This window comes from Phascolarctos cinereus, unplaced genomic scaffold (assembly GCF_003287225.1).
Source record: "Phascolarctos cinereus isolate Bilbo 61053 unplaced genomic scaffold, phaCin_HiC Scaffold_5;HRSCAF=322, whole genome shotgun sequence".
In the NCBI taxonomy this organism is placed as follows: Eukaryota; Metazoa; Chordata; class Mammalia; order Diprotodontia; family Phascolarctidae; genus Phascolarctos; species Phascolarctos cinereus.
This window is the reverse complement of record NW_027555958.1, coordinates 403,534,492-403,548,273: the sequence shown is the minus strand read 5'-3', so window position 1 is coordinate 403,548,273 and position 13,782 is coordinate 403,534,492. Positions and strand designations below refer to the sequence as shown.

The following is a 13,782-nucleotide window of genomic DNA, read 5'->3' as shown; positions in this document are numbered from 1 at the left end:
CCAAGAGAGGAAAAGGGAGTAATTTAGTTCTCTGATTCAATGGGAAGGGTAAAGGGAATTTTAAAATGCTCTGACTTTCCTGGGTCATATTTTCGTCTCTTGACAACAATGAGTTTGGAGCCAACCCAATGTCAATGTAAACATTTCATATTAGGTTCTGAGGGTAGGAAGAGAAATCCTGTCTCTTTAGTCCAACTGACAACTAGCAAGACAGCAGTCTCCCAAACATACCACAGAGCCCTCTGTATTCAGCAAGTTCCTTCACCTGCCCCTCTCATGAAGTAAGCCCTGGGGCCATTCATGTGAGGGCAGACAGTTTTGAATACAGGATGGAAGCAGGAATCACCAACAGTTCCAAGCCTCGCCAGGTCCCATTTTAATGAAAAAAACAGTTTAGTTAAAAGGACATGTCAGCTAAGCGTGAGTCTGTTTGGCCAAGCCTGTGATTTTTTAATTAATATAATACAAGAACTATCTACGTAGTGACGCCTTTATTTGACCTGGATGAAATTTCCTCTAGTCAGCTGCACTGCCTACCAAATCTCACGAAGTTGTCAGGCGGCATTAACAGATAGGAGGGAGGGTGGAGGAGAGAAAAAAAGCCCTTTATTCGCCTCCCTTAATGGGTCTGGACCCTGTCTTAATGAACCAATCTGACCTCACAAATCACTGTCAACTTCCCTCTCTTGCCGAGAAAGTTTCCAACTCTCTGACTCTGGGCTTTGCAGGGACAGATGCTTCCAGGGGATTCGGATGGGAATCCAAGTCTCAAAACCCTCATGTCGCAAAGAAGGGGATGGAGAAATAATTCAGTTGTTACCCTGCCTCTCTTGGATAAATCACTTTAACCATCTAACCTCCCTTTGCTTTATTTTCCACATCTGGGAATATAGTATTAGAAGAAGATAATAGTTGTGAAGCACTCTAGAACTCTGAGTCATTAGAATGTAAGTTCCTTGACAGCAGGGACAGTCTTTTGCCTCTTTTTGTACCCCCGGCTCTTAGCACAGTGCCTGGCACATAGTAGGTGCTTGATAAATGTTTATGGATTAATCACTTGATTAAATGATGCTTTAAATTTTTTTTTTTGAAAAAAGGGCAAATGATACCATGTTTTAATGGGTGTCTCCCTTCTGGTTAGCTTAACTCTGTTACTTGTATCTTCTTATATAAGGGGATTGATCAGAGTAGTCACTGATCAAATTGAGTCCTGCAATTAATGATGAGATTACAGGCCATGAGCAATTATGCATTATTTCCCATAGAATGTGAACACGCTCATTGGCCCCATATTCATTTGGCTTCAGAAAAACCCAATTGGTTGGCCTTCTGTTGACTGCTGACCCTCATCTCCTATGGTCTATAAAAGTCAGCTGGTCATGCTTTCTTCTCTCTCTTATCCTTAGACTAGAGAGGGGACCTTCAACCAGAGGTTTGGCAGTTGGGAGGAAGAGCACAGTATCTTTTTCTCAACTCCCCACTGGGAGTAATAATGGCAACTTAAAATGAAAGCACATGGTAGTGATAGACATACTCCCAGCCTCAGACACTTATTAACTGTGCGACTTTGAGCATAACCTCTGTGCCTCAGTTTCCCTCTATCAATGGGGATAATGACAGCACCTACCTCACCGGGTTGGTATAAAATGAAATGTGATAATAATTGTAAAGCACTTTATAAATCTTAAAATGTTATATAAATGCCAGCTATTATTGGGATGATGATTGTGATGATGATGCGTGCTTTCACATGACCTGAGAGAGGAATTCAAGGACACAATTTCTAAATCCTAACTTCCTGTGTAGAGGAGGGGGATTTTAAATTCCCAGAGTAGTATAAGCCCGTAATTGAAGCTTCTAGTCACAGAAAGGAGATTTTTCTTTGGGAGTTACCTTATGAATAATTCCAAGTTCAGACATTACTGAGTTTGCAAATTTGGGCACTAGACTTTCTAGAGATACAATATTTCCTGATTCAGTGTGTTCTTTGGAGAAATAAAAGCATAATTCACATTGTTCCTGAAGAGCAACCTACTTGGAGAATAAAGCCTTTGAGTTCTATGGATGGTGTGTTCAATAAGGTTTGCTTATTCATTAGGCTGCAGATTGATTTAGTTTGAAAATGCAATATAATCTATGTTCTATTGTATTTTTATTTTTTTGTCAAATATTTTCCATTTCATTTTAAGCCTCATTTGACAGCTCTTCTCTATACTCATTAGGTGCTTATTAATATTTCTTGAATTCTGTTGAACCAAATTGATTTTGCAATCCTCAAACAGAGGCAGGGTCTAAACCCGGGTACACACACACACACACACACACACACACACACACACCATACCTGCTTGCCTACAGGAGAAGGCAAAGACAATGATGTCATCAAAAGTCCAGGAATAATCCTGGTGTGGAGGAAAAAACATGAGCTTGTGTGAGGCCTCTTTCCTGAGGTCAATGAGGAATGTGGAGTGGACCATTGGGACAGGAAAACAGCCTCTTCTCTTCCATTCCCTAATCTGAAGGTAGTCTGGGGTCCGTTTATAGTAGCCCTGTAAAATAACAAATTGATGGGTTGAATTCTTTGATAGGTAGATTAGATTTTTCCATTGTTATTCTCTAGTCTGAAGGCATAGTGGACCAAGTGCTAGAATAAAAGTTGAGAGGATCTGAGTTCTAATCCTATCTCAGATAGGAGCTCTGTGACTTAGTGAAAGTCAAGTAGCCTCTCTTGACCTCAGTTTTTTCATCCATAAAAATGGAGAAAATACCTGGAAATATTCAACTCACATGGTGATCATGGGGAGGGAGAAATGGATCATGCATTCTCTAAGCACCTAGTGTGTGCCTGGCACTGTGCTTTACAAATATTCTTATTTTAGCCTCACAACAACACTGGAAGGTTAGTGCTATTACTATTTGCATTTTACACATGAGGAAACTGAGACAGAAAGAAATTAAGTGACTTGCCCAAGGTCTAACAGCTAGTAAGTGTCTGAGGCAGGATTTGAACTCTGGCCAGTCTAATTCCAGGTGCTGGGGCCCTCTTCATGGCACCCCCTTAGCTACCAAGTGAGAAAATGTGCTTTGTAAATGTTAAGAGTAATTTATAAAACTCGATTATTATTTTCCATCTCATCAGCAACAATGTGATGGTTATATAAGATAGCACAGATGTACTTTTCCGCATGACTTGTTTCAGGTCTGTCTTTCTCATTGTTTCTTGGGTTCACTCAAAGACTGGTAGGGAGGGTACAAAGAGTGCTATCTACATGAGGCGGCTAAATGGATTACAATGTGGGACTCAGAATCAGGACAATCTGAGTCCAAAACCAGCCTCAGACAGCAAATATTGGATTTGAAGTCAGAAGGAACCCTGACTTGGCTATGTAACACCTGAGTGACCTTAGGCAAGTAGATTAACTTCACTGGCCCTCAGTTTCCTCATTTGTAAAGTGTGAGGGGTTAGACAAAACAATCTCCAAGGTTTTTTCCCACCTCTGAATCTATGGTCTCATTAAGTAGAGGAGCCAGAATTTGAACCCAAGTCCACTGATTCCTCATTTACTGCATTACACTTCTTTCTCTCCAGATTACTTGTACCTTATTGAGATTTTAGACCACAAGTAGGAATAACTAAAGTTTAAGCACGGTCTCCTCATTAAATAAATGCTTTATGCCAATGGGGTCAAACACAAATAGAAAACCCTGTGGGCCACACATTGACTTAGAAAACCACATATTAACACAGTCTGTGTTCTACTGTATTTTTATTTATTTTGTCAGACATTTCCCAATGATATTTTAATCTAGTTGGGGGCTTTGCAGCCAGCAAGTTTGACTGTTCTGCTTTATGCAAGAGGAATGTGATGAGAGGGGACATGTATTCATTTGATGCTGTCACCCTGGGAGGCCAAATCCACTCAAGGCTCCCACTGTACTCACAACTTCCTAGCTGGCTTATGGGCCATACAGGACAGACTACTGGTTTCAATTGCTTTATAGTCATAACTCCTTTTTTCTTTTCTTTTCTCTTTTCTTTTCTTTTCTTTTTTTTCTTTTCCTTTCTTTTCTCTTCTCTTCTCTTCTCTTCTTTCTTTTCTTTTCTTTTCTTTTCTTTTCTTTTCTTTTCTTTTCTCTTCTTCCTTTTCTTTTCTTTTCTTTTCTTTTCTTTTCTTTTCTTTTCTTTTCTTTTTTTCTTTTCTTTTCTTTTCTTTTCTTTTCTTTTCTTTTCTTTTCTTTTCTTTCCTTTTCTTTCCTTTTCTTTCAATCTGAAACAGTATTACCCAGACTAATAACCCATTTTATTCATAAGACAATTCCAAATGACCCATGGCATTTTCCCAAGATCAAAGATTTGCCAGCAGTATAAATAAGAAAAACTCTAAGCTTTGAGTCAAGAGAGATCTGGGTTCAAATCTCACCTCTAATTCTTATTAGCTGTGTGACCATGGGCATATCACTTCAAGACATTCCCTAAGCCTCAGTTTCCTCATCTGAAAAATGAGGTAAATACCTACAGTACCCACCTCAATGGGTTATTACATGGATGAAATGAGATAATAATAATAGCTGGTATTTCTATAGCAATTTAAAGTTAACAAAGAGCTTTACATGTTTGCTCAATTGTTCCTTATAACAATCCTATTATTCTGTTATTGTTGTTCAGTCATTCAGTTGTGTCTGACTCTTCATGACCCTGTATGGAGTACTCTTGGCAAAAATACTGCATTGCTTTGCCATTTCCTTCTCCAGTAGGTTAACCAGCATTCCACCCACTGAGCCATCTAGCTGCATAGGTACTCCTATCATCCCCATTTCACAAATGAGAAAACTGAGGTTGGGAGGCAAAACGACTTGTCTAGGGCCCACATACCTAATAAATAACAGAGACAGGATCTGAACTCAGTTCTTTCAGACTCCAAGCCCAGCACTCTGTCCACTGCACCATCTGGTTGTTTTGACTGTAAGTTTGTAGCACTTTGCAAACCTTGAAATGCTATTTAGATGCCAGTTAGTATTAATTAAGAGAATGTGATAGAGGTTCCCTGAATGCCATCCTCCAAAGGAAGTACCAGGAATGATTGGAGCAGCGGTAGCTCCATAGATTATTTTTGGAATAAGTGTGCAATCTCACAATATGACCGCTTTGAAAGATTCAGCATCCATCTCTCTGTAGAAATTCTGGGGTGTACATTTCTTCGCAGTCACATAAAATGTTAGGTGACAAGCTCTTGGAAGACAGAGATTATGTCATATACTTCTCATGAATCCTTTTCTGGGGTCTGGCACAACAGACAGTGCCTAAATAAATTCTTTCACCTGTAGGCATTTCATACTCTACTCCAATAGGATCCTTAGATATGCACTTCTATTCAAATCTGTATTACATTTACCCACATATTTGTCTTTTGTCCCCATACTTTAGTGCCAACTTCATGAGAGCAGGGCTTGGTTTATAAAATTTTATTTTTGCATCTCTTCTGCCCACTTCTCCCATTTAACACAAAGGCTTGTACACAGCAGATGATTAAAAAGTGATTATGGAATGAATGGAGAGATGCAGGAACGAACTATTGTATAAACACTGTGCTGTATATGAGCTTTTCATCTTAGAATCTCTTAGCACCTCTATGAAACTTAATCAAATTACTCAGTTATTCTCTAACATTTCCAGGGCCAAGTATTGGCTAAGTTGAATAGACTGAGTCAGCAAATGCATACATACATATTCACACACACAAGCACAGCAACACTTCCATACACATACACATATACACATGATACTTATCGAAATATAAATTTTAGTATACATCCATAAGCAGCTAAGTGGCATGGTGGATAGAGTGCTGGGTCCGGAGTGAGGAAGATCTGAGTGCAAATCTGATCTGACACTTACTAGCTGTGTGAGAACACAAGTTGGTATAGTGAATAGAGGAAGTTTCATCTTTCTGAGTCCGAATCCAGCCTCAGATACTTACTAGCTGTGTGACTCTGGACAAGTCATTTAACCCTATTGACCTCAGTTTCCTCATCTGTAAAATGACAAACCACTCTAGCATCTTTGCCAAGAAAATCCCAAATGGGGTCAGACACGATCGGAATAACCGAACAACATATATGATATGTATGTATACATATACATATGTGTGTACACCCACATATATTATATATACATATACATATACATACATACATACATTTTATATATATATGACTTGTGGTATGTTTGTGGGCTAAGATGACCCAAGATGACTCCAAGTCATCAGATATAGTTACTGACAAATACAAACGCTGATGAGAATTATTTTAGAAATGGGGAAATGATTACACTTACAGTAAAACTATGCCTTCTGTAGACAAGAGGAGGGCTAATGAGACATTTCTCTGCTTGCTCCCCCTCCCATTTTCTGTATAAATAAGGCACTGTTAGTGAGTGTTCCCGTTAGTCAGCCAAAGGCGTCTGGAATCATTTTTGGATGAGCAAAAGCCTGGTTGGGAGAGCTCTGGCCATGTGAGTCTCTCCGCGATGACACACTCAGCCATCAAGACCAGTTCCTCCCAGCAAGACCAGGACCAGGAGGGGCATGAAGCCAAAAGGTGAAAGGCAAGAGTTTACAAAAAACCAAAAATAATGTTTTATGTTTACTTACACTCTATTAGTTAATTGGGGCATGACACACTCTTTAATGAATGAATAAAGCAAAAACAAAAAATGGAAGAAAAACTAGAAGCTGGGATATACCACTCTTAGGGCATGGGCTTAAAGAGCCACAGTCAAAACAAAATTCTTTTTCAATATTCTTAGTGTTATTTTGCCACCTTTCCTGTTTTAGGGTGGTTGATTTTTTTTTAGTTGAGAACTTTCAAAAATTTTTCTAGGTTAAAATAACAGAACTTATTTTTCCAAGGAACAAAAAGGCTTTTCTTTTGAATAAATATTAACTTGCTGGTCATTACTACAACCCTACTAAGATGTGTAGATGATAACTTGGAGATGGAAATGTTACTTCAGAAGTGGGAAAAATCAGGCACAAAAAGTTAATTCCTTTTCTCTGCTCAAAATTCAAGTCACTGGTAAGACATGGATTAAGAATTCAGCCCTTTAGTTATTAGAATAAATTACATTCTGGAAAGCCATTTGTTAACTTTTTAAAAAATAATTCTTTTTGGCCCTTGGGTCATCTTAGCCCACAAACATACCACTAAGTTACTTTAATTTTCTTCCTAATGCATGAATAAAATGCTAAAATGCCAGCTATCAGTGTGTATTAAACTGTGGGAATTTCAAGCTTAGGGTATCCAAGCTGGGCTGGCCATCTGAAATGTTGCATGGGCTATTTGAAAGACCACTAGATCTAAAATGAGAAAACCTGGCTTCAAATCCCAGCCCTGATGCTTCCTATCTGTGAGACATTGTAAAAACTACTTTACTTCAGTTTCTCATCTGTACTATGACAGTGCTGAACTAGATGCCTTCTGAAATCTTCCAGCCTACATATAATAATAGCTAACATTTATATGGCACTTACTACGTGCCAGGCACATAGTACTAAGCTTTTCATAACTATTATCTCATTTGATCCTCACAACAACCCTGGGAGCTAGGTGTTATTATTATCATCCCTATTATGCAGATGGAGAAACTGAGGCAAATAGAGGTTAAGTGACTTGCCTAGGGTCACAGAACCAGTTAGTGTCTGAAGCCAGAGGTCTCCCTTTTCAGGTCCAGGGCTCTATCCACTGTGTTACCTAGCTGCCCTTAATAGCTCGTGTTTATATAGTGCCTACTATGGGTCAGACACTGTGCATAGTGCTTTACAAACATTCTCTCAAATTTATTCTGGTATGTGCTATTATTATCCTCATGTTACAGTCAAGGGCCCAACTCAGACCTTCCCAACTCCAAACCCAGCCCTCTATCCACTGAGGTCCTAGAATCTATAGTTTTATAATAGTTTGTACCCCACCCCCTTTTTCTGATCAATGAAAAAACAACTGGAATTTTACAAAAGCAAATCCCCAAATCCTACTACATACTCTTCTTTAGTATTCCTTTGAACTTCACAATATATGCTAATCTCTTTAAAACTCATCATTACTAAATGAATACAGGATGTCCCAAAAGTCTTAGGGCAGTATTAAGCTATTAAAGAGTAAACCCACCCTAAGACTCTTGGGACATCCCATATTAGATGCTACCTGAATATACGGTAGACAAGGCAGAGAGTCAAGTTCCCGGAAGCGAAGAACCTTAGTATGAGAAAAGAGATGAGGTCCATAGGGATAAGAGATTTACAAGCTGGAAAGAGCCTCAGAGTTCATCTTCAGCATGGTGCCATGGAAAGAATGCTGCATTTGGAGTTGGAAGACCCAGGTTCAAATCCCAGTACTGCTACTTACTACTGTGGGGTTTTTTTTCCTGCTAAATATGACTGAGTTTATTTTTCATCTTTATTTAAAGATGTTATTTAACTTCTCTTATCCTCAGTTTCTTCATCTGAAAAATTAGGGTTGGGCTAGGATGACTTTTAAAGCTCTTTCCATGGGGCAGTGGAGAGAGCACTGGCCCTGGAGTCAGAAGGACCTGAGTTCAAATCCAGCCTCAGACACTTAACATTTACTAGCTGTGTGACCCTGGGCAAGTCACTTAACCCTAATTGCCTCAAAAAAAGTTATTTCCAGCTCTATATCCAAGAAGCTATTGCCTTTTCCAACCTCCTCAATTTTCAAATGAGGAAACTGAGGTTCAGAGAAGCAAAACTAACTAGAAAGTCATCAATTTTAACCTTGCACTCAAAGCAGGAATCCCCTCTGAGGTGTCCCAGCACAGAGCCGGTCTACAGTAAGCACTTTATAAATGACCATTGACTTGATGACTTAACTCATCCAGCCTTTGCTTGAGCACTTTTGCCACTTTCAGGGATGAGGAACTCACCACTACTATGATGCCATAGGCAAGAGATTTTTATTTAGCTGGACAATTCTTTCTTTCTGAAAAAAAAAAGAAACTTGCACAATTGTTTCACAATAAAGTTGGGGGGACGGAGGTGGGAGAAGAGAAGGCTATGGATCGAGCATTGCTTCATTACTACCCATGACCCTTGAGGCATTGCCCAATACAACTTGCCTGAGGTGTGATTCCACACCAGAAATTAGAGTAGAGGCTTCGAGATTCCAACATCGGGGCCACAATTGTCTTGTTTTCTGCGATCATCAGATTGAGGGTTTGTGGATTAGTCAAGAAATTGTCGACATCTATAAACTTAGAAGAGAAGGGGGAAAAATGAGACATTTTTCAGTGGCAGAGAAAAAAATATGGATATAACTAACATTCAGAAAATTATTCCTCATATACAAAGCTAGTTATTTTGGGCTCCCCTCTCCAGAAAATAAGGTTACTGAGAAATTTTGTCTGAATACAAGACTCACAGACTCAATTTCATGTGACTAACATTTTTATCCCTGGTCTCAGTTGAAGGCTGGTTCCTGCCTCTATATCCACCAAGACAGATTTTTGCCAGACTTCAGGCAAAGTCAAGTCATAAAGTTCACTACCCAGGTTGGCTGGAATTAATCATCAATAATACTTTATTATTATGGACAGCATCTCAGTTTAAAGAATAGCATTATATCTAATATTACTCAGTGAGGTAATTATTAGGTTAAAGATTGTTTTCCTGATATAGATACAATAAAATTTGCTATGCTGAAGAAAATCTAGACAACAGATGCATTCAGAAGCTTCTGGACATTTTCAAGTCAATCTATTTACCAAAAATACCAGTCAATCGATAAATATTTATTAAATAATAATGTGCCAGGCACTGTTCTATGCATTTTTCATATGATGTTTATGATAGGCAGCATGGTGTAGTAACCAGAAAGCAATTAGAACAACCTAGGTTTAGTTACGGCTAACATTACATACTACCTGTGCGACCTTAACGTTTCAGTGTCCCAAGCAACTCTTGAAAACCATAAGTTGCTATGCAGTGGGCCAACCTGAATTGGTTGAGAGAACTTCCTCAACAGGTGTTTACAGATATCAGATTAAATCACAGAGCCAGTAAGTAAAAAAAAGTTTTTAAAATTATATGGCTATATTAAGATATCTATGAAATATTAAATACACTTTTTTGAATTTTTATTTTCTTTTTCAATTAATAAGCATTTATTTCCTTGACCTCCTACTTTCTTTCCCCTCAAGCTGAAAAGAGAAGAAAAGTAAAATCTTGTAATCAATATCTATAGTAAGTAAAAGAAATTCCCACATTCGCCATGTTCAAAAGTGTGTGCTCTGCATCTTGATTCCATCACCTCTCTGCCAAGAGGTGGATGATATGCTTCATCATTAGAATCATAGTTGGTCACTGCATTGACCAGACTTCATCAGTCATTCAGAGTTGTTTGTCTTTATAATGTTGTTCTCCTGGATCTGCTCACTTCACATACATCTTCCTAGATTTCTCTGAAACCATCCCTTTTGTCATGATAATATTCCATTACATTCACAATCTATAATTTGTTCAGCCATTCCCTAACTGATAGACACTCCCTTAGTTTCCAGTTCTTTGACACTTCTAAAAGAGCTGCTATAAATAATTTTCCACATAAAGATCTTTTCTCTCTTTCTTTAATCTCTTTGGGGAAGAGTATGCAATTTGGTGTTGTGCCATACCTCCAAACTGCTTTCCTGAACGGCTGTACCAATTCACAGGACACCTGTTTTCCCACAGCCCTGTCAACATTTGTTTTTTCCTTTTTTTTTTTGATCATCTTTGCTAGTCTCATAGGTGTGAGACGAAATCTCAGAATTGCTTTAATTTGCATTTCTTTATTAATGATTCAGGGTATTTTTATATGTTGGTTTATAATTTGGATTTCTTCTTTTGAAAACTGCCTGCTCTTATCCTCTGACCATGTACAAAATTACAAAATGATTCATTCTTATAAATTTGGGTCAGTTCTGTTTATCTTGGAAATGAGACCTTTATCAAACTTGCTGCAAAGATTTTTTTTTTGCCAATTAGCTTCTAAATATTCTTAATAAAATGTGATGTTTTCTACAAGATATGCTAGCGATTTGCATAGTGAAGAGAAAATGTAAAATATTAGATTCTTTTCTTGGGGAGTAGAGTGGGGAGTGTGCATACAGAGGGAAATAAGAGTTTCTGGCTGTAATAGAACATCCTGCACCAGAGTCTTAGTGGCTACCAGGATCAACCAAGCAACATACCTTATCATTTTTGTCCCTCCTAAGCACTTCCTCCCCCAAAAAAGCCAACAAAATTTCTCCTGGATCTCCAGACTACATAACAAAAGTAAAAGCCTATGGAGAGCAGCCCTTTTCAGTTTTCACAGGGATAATCAGAGAACTCTTATTTGACTCATGACAGTAGCACACATGTGCATACAGCTGTTCTGCTCTTAGACAACATCAGGTGCACTGAAACCAAGTACACTCTTGAGAGGACAAAGATGATGCCTACATACCCAAACCAGCACTTTTCTGAGTTATTCTAAAAGACTCAAAAATGTTGGAACCGATTCAGAGGCAATAATTTCCCCTCAGAATTGAGCATAATAAAGAGAAGACACTGTGGAAACAAAGCGGAAAAGACTCCACTCTCTCCCTAAACATTTGGAGCATGCGTGGGACAAAGGCTAAGATGGAACAGAATTTTACATTTTAACTGTAGCAATGAAGTTTCGGCTTGCATAAGAGTCATTCTGTCTTATATGAATTAGAGAAATCTTTCTGCTGAAGAGCTCAGAATTCTCCATGCATTTTGTCTTATTCAAGGCTTCCCATGAGGACACAGATTCTTTAGTGCCATTTCGTATGCTGTAGGACGGCATAGCAGAGTTGTGCAAAGGAACATTTTTCTCACCAGCTGAAATAGAGAGTTATTAGTGAGGCTAGGACAAAAATCTGGAATCTGATAACTATTACTATGCTATGCTCTCTTTACTATCTCTCTTTGGTTTAAAAAAAAGCAGCATCCAAAATGGCAGAAGGAGAATACAAAAGAAAGTAAAATTCTTCACAATCTCCTTGAAAATAATAATAATCAATAAAAAGAAATCACATGTCTAAAAAAATCAAAAAAGGTAATGAGCAAATCGAATGATTGTAAAAGAAACAATAAAAAGAAATCACATTTTTAGAAAAATTAAAAGGCAATGAGCAAACCAAAGAAATATTTTAAAAATAGAAGTTTAAGAGAAGCAAGGACAAATTCCTGGAGAAAGGCCAAAGGAAGAAACATTAAAAACAATGCAAGGAAATCCCAAAAGGTGAATGCTCTCAAAGGAGAAAATCTTTGAAGGAAGCTTCAAACTCATTAAAAATTAAGTCCTGGGAGAAATTAAAGGAACACACAATTTTAACTAATAAATCTCAGATACAACTAAAGGACTATCTGAACACAACAAAGAAAACTGTGCAATTAAAGACCTGAATTCAGTTTTAAAGGTCTCCAACAGAGATTTTTAAAAATTCACAAAAAATGAAAAATAACATAGAAACATCATTACAAGGAGAAAAAAGCAAAACAAATGCAGTAGAATGAAGAATGATAATGCAGTCAATGTGGAAGAACTGAATAATTGAACAGGAAAAATATTTGGAAACAATGTAGGAAAAAGTTACAGAGCTTGAAGACAGATCTAGGAGACTGAACTTTAGAAATAATAGTGTCCCTAAACAGAGCAAAAAAGAAAATAACTTAAGCCATCACTTCTCAAGGCGTTATTCTAGAAACTTCCCAGCACTCTCAAGAATAAGTATATTCTACATTTGGGAAGAATCCAAAGAATTATAACAAGAATAAATTTAAAATTCAAATTCAACCCGGCAGATTGTCTTCAAATTTCAAAACCACAGTGGTAAAGTAAGTCATCTTTCAAGCAACCTTGAAGAAAAAAGAAACCACAAATGAAAGCACCAAAATAAAAAAGCCAAAAGAAGCTGAAATAAAGCTTGTGCCAACTAACCAGAAGAAGGATATGAGCAGCTGAGAGGGGAAAACATGAAAAGCAACATGAGGAAGGTGGTACTTATATCTCATCGTGAAGGATGAATGCTAGGGATTTTGTGAAGCAGAAGTGAAGAGGGAAAGAATCCCAAGCATGCTAACACATGAGTTTAGAAAACATGAGCTTCAGTTTCAGAATCAGTTTCTAAGCATTCTGACTAATTGAAAGAGAATGACATTTAAAATTCAAAACAATTCCAAAGAATTAATGGAGAGAAGGACTTGGGTGTAAATATCTTTCCAAACTAGATTACTATTAAAATTGTAATGTAAGAGATACAAACCTCCAAAGATGTAAGTCATAAAATCAAAAAGGTTTTCAGATTGATAAAGAAAATGGTGGTGAAAAGACAGAGGCTGTTAAATCTACAGGAGAATACTTGTCTTTCATCAACTAGGGGATCAAGTGTTAGGGAAATTTGCACATGCAATCACACAAAATACAGTAATTGTGTCTAGTTTTGTTAAATTAAGTTTAGTTATCAAAATAGTATAGCAAAATAAGAAAGTTTAACTTGCCTTCCAACAACACAAAACAATTGCAAAAAAAAAAGTAAGTCAATAACAAATTTAATGTTAAATATAAATGGACTGCATCTCCTTGTAAAGAGAAAAATATTGTAAAATCTACTTGAAACTAGAATGAATCACTGTGTTGTCTAATGGAAATATATTTAATACAAAATGTTTACGTAGATATCAATTTAAAAGTTGGTCAAAAAGATATCAAACATAGGCAATCTAA

General features: G+C 37.5%; 1 protein-coding gene across 1 annotated transcript in view; it reads right to left on the bottom strand.

Annotated features, from left to right (window-relative positions):
• Nucleotides 1-13,782, bottom strand: part of COLGALT2 (collagen beta(1-O)galactosyltransferase 2) — a 132,664-nt gene that overhangs the window by 33,332 nt on the left and 85,550 nt on the right. The window contains exons 4-5 of the mRNA XM_020984390.2: nt 9,128-9,262; nt 2,345-2,549 (exon numbers count right to left, since the gene is read on the bottom strand). Coding sequence (XP_020840049.1) covers nt 2,345-2,549; nt 9,128-9,262 — 340 coding nt within the window. The remainder of the gene's footprint in view (nt 1-2,344; nt 2,550-9,127; nt 9,263-13,782) is intronic.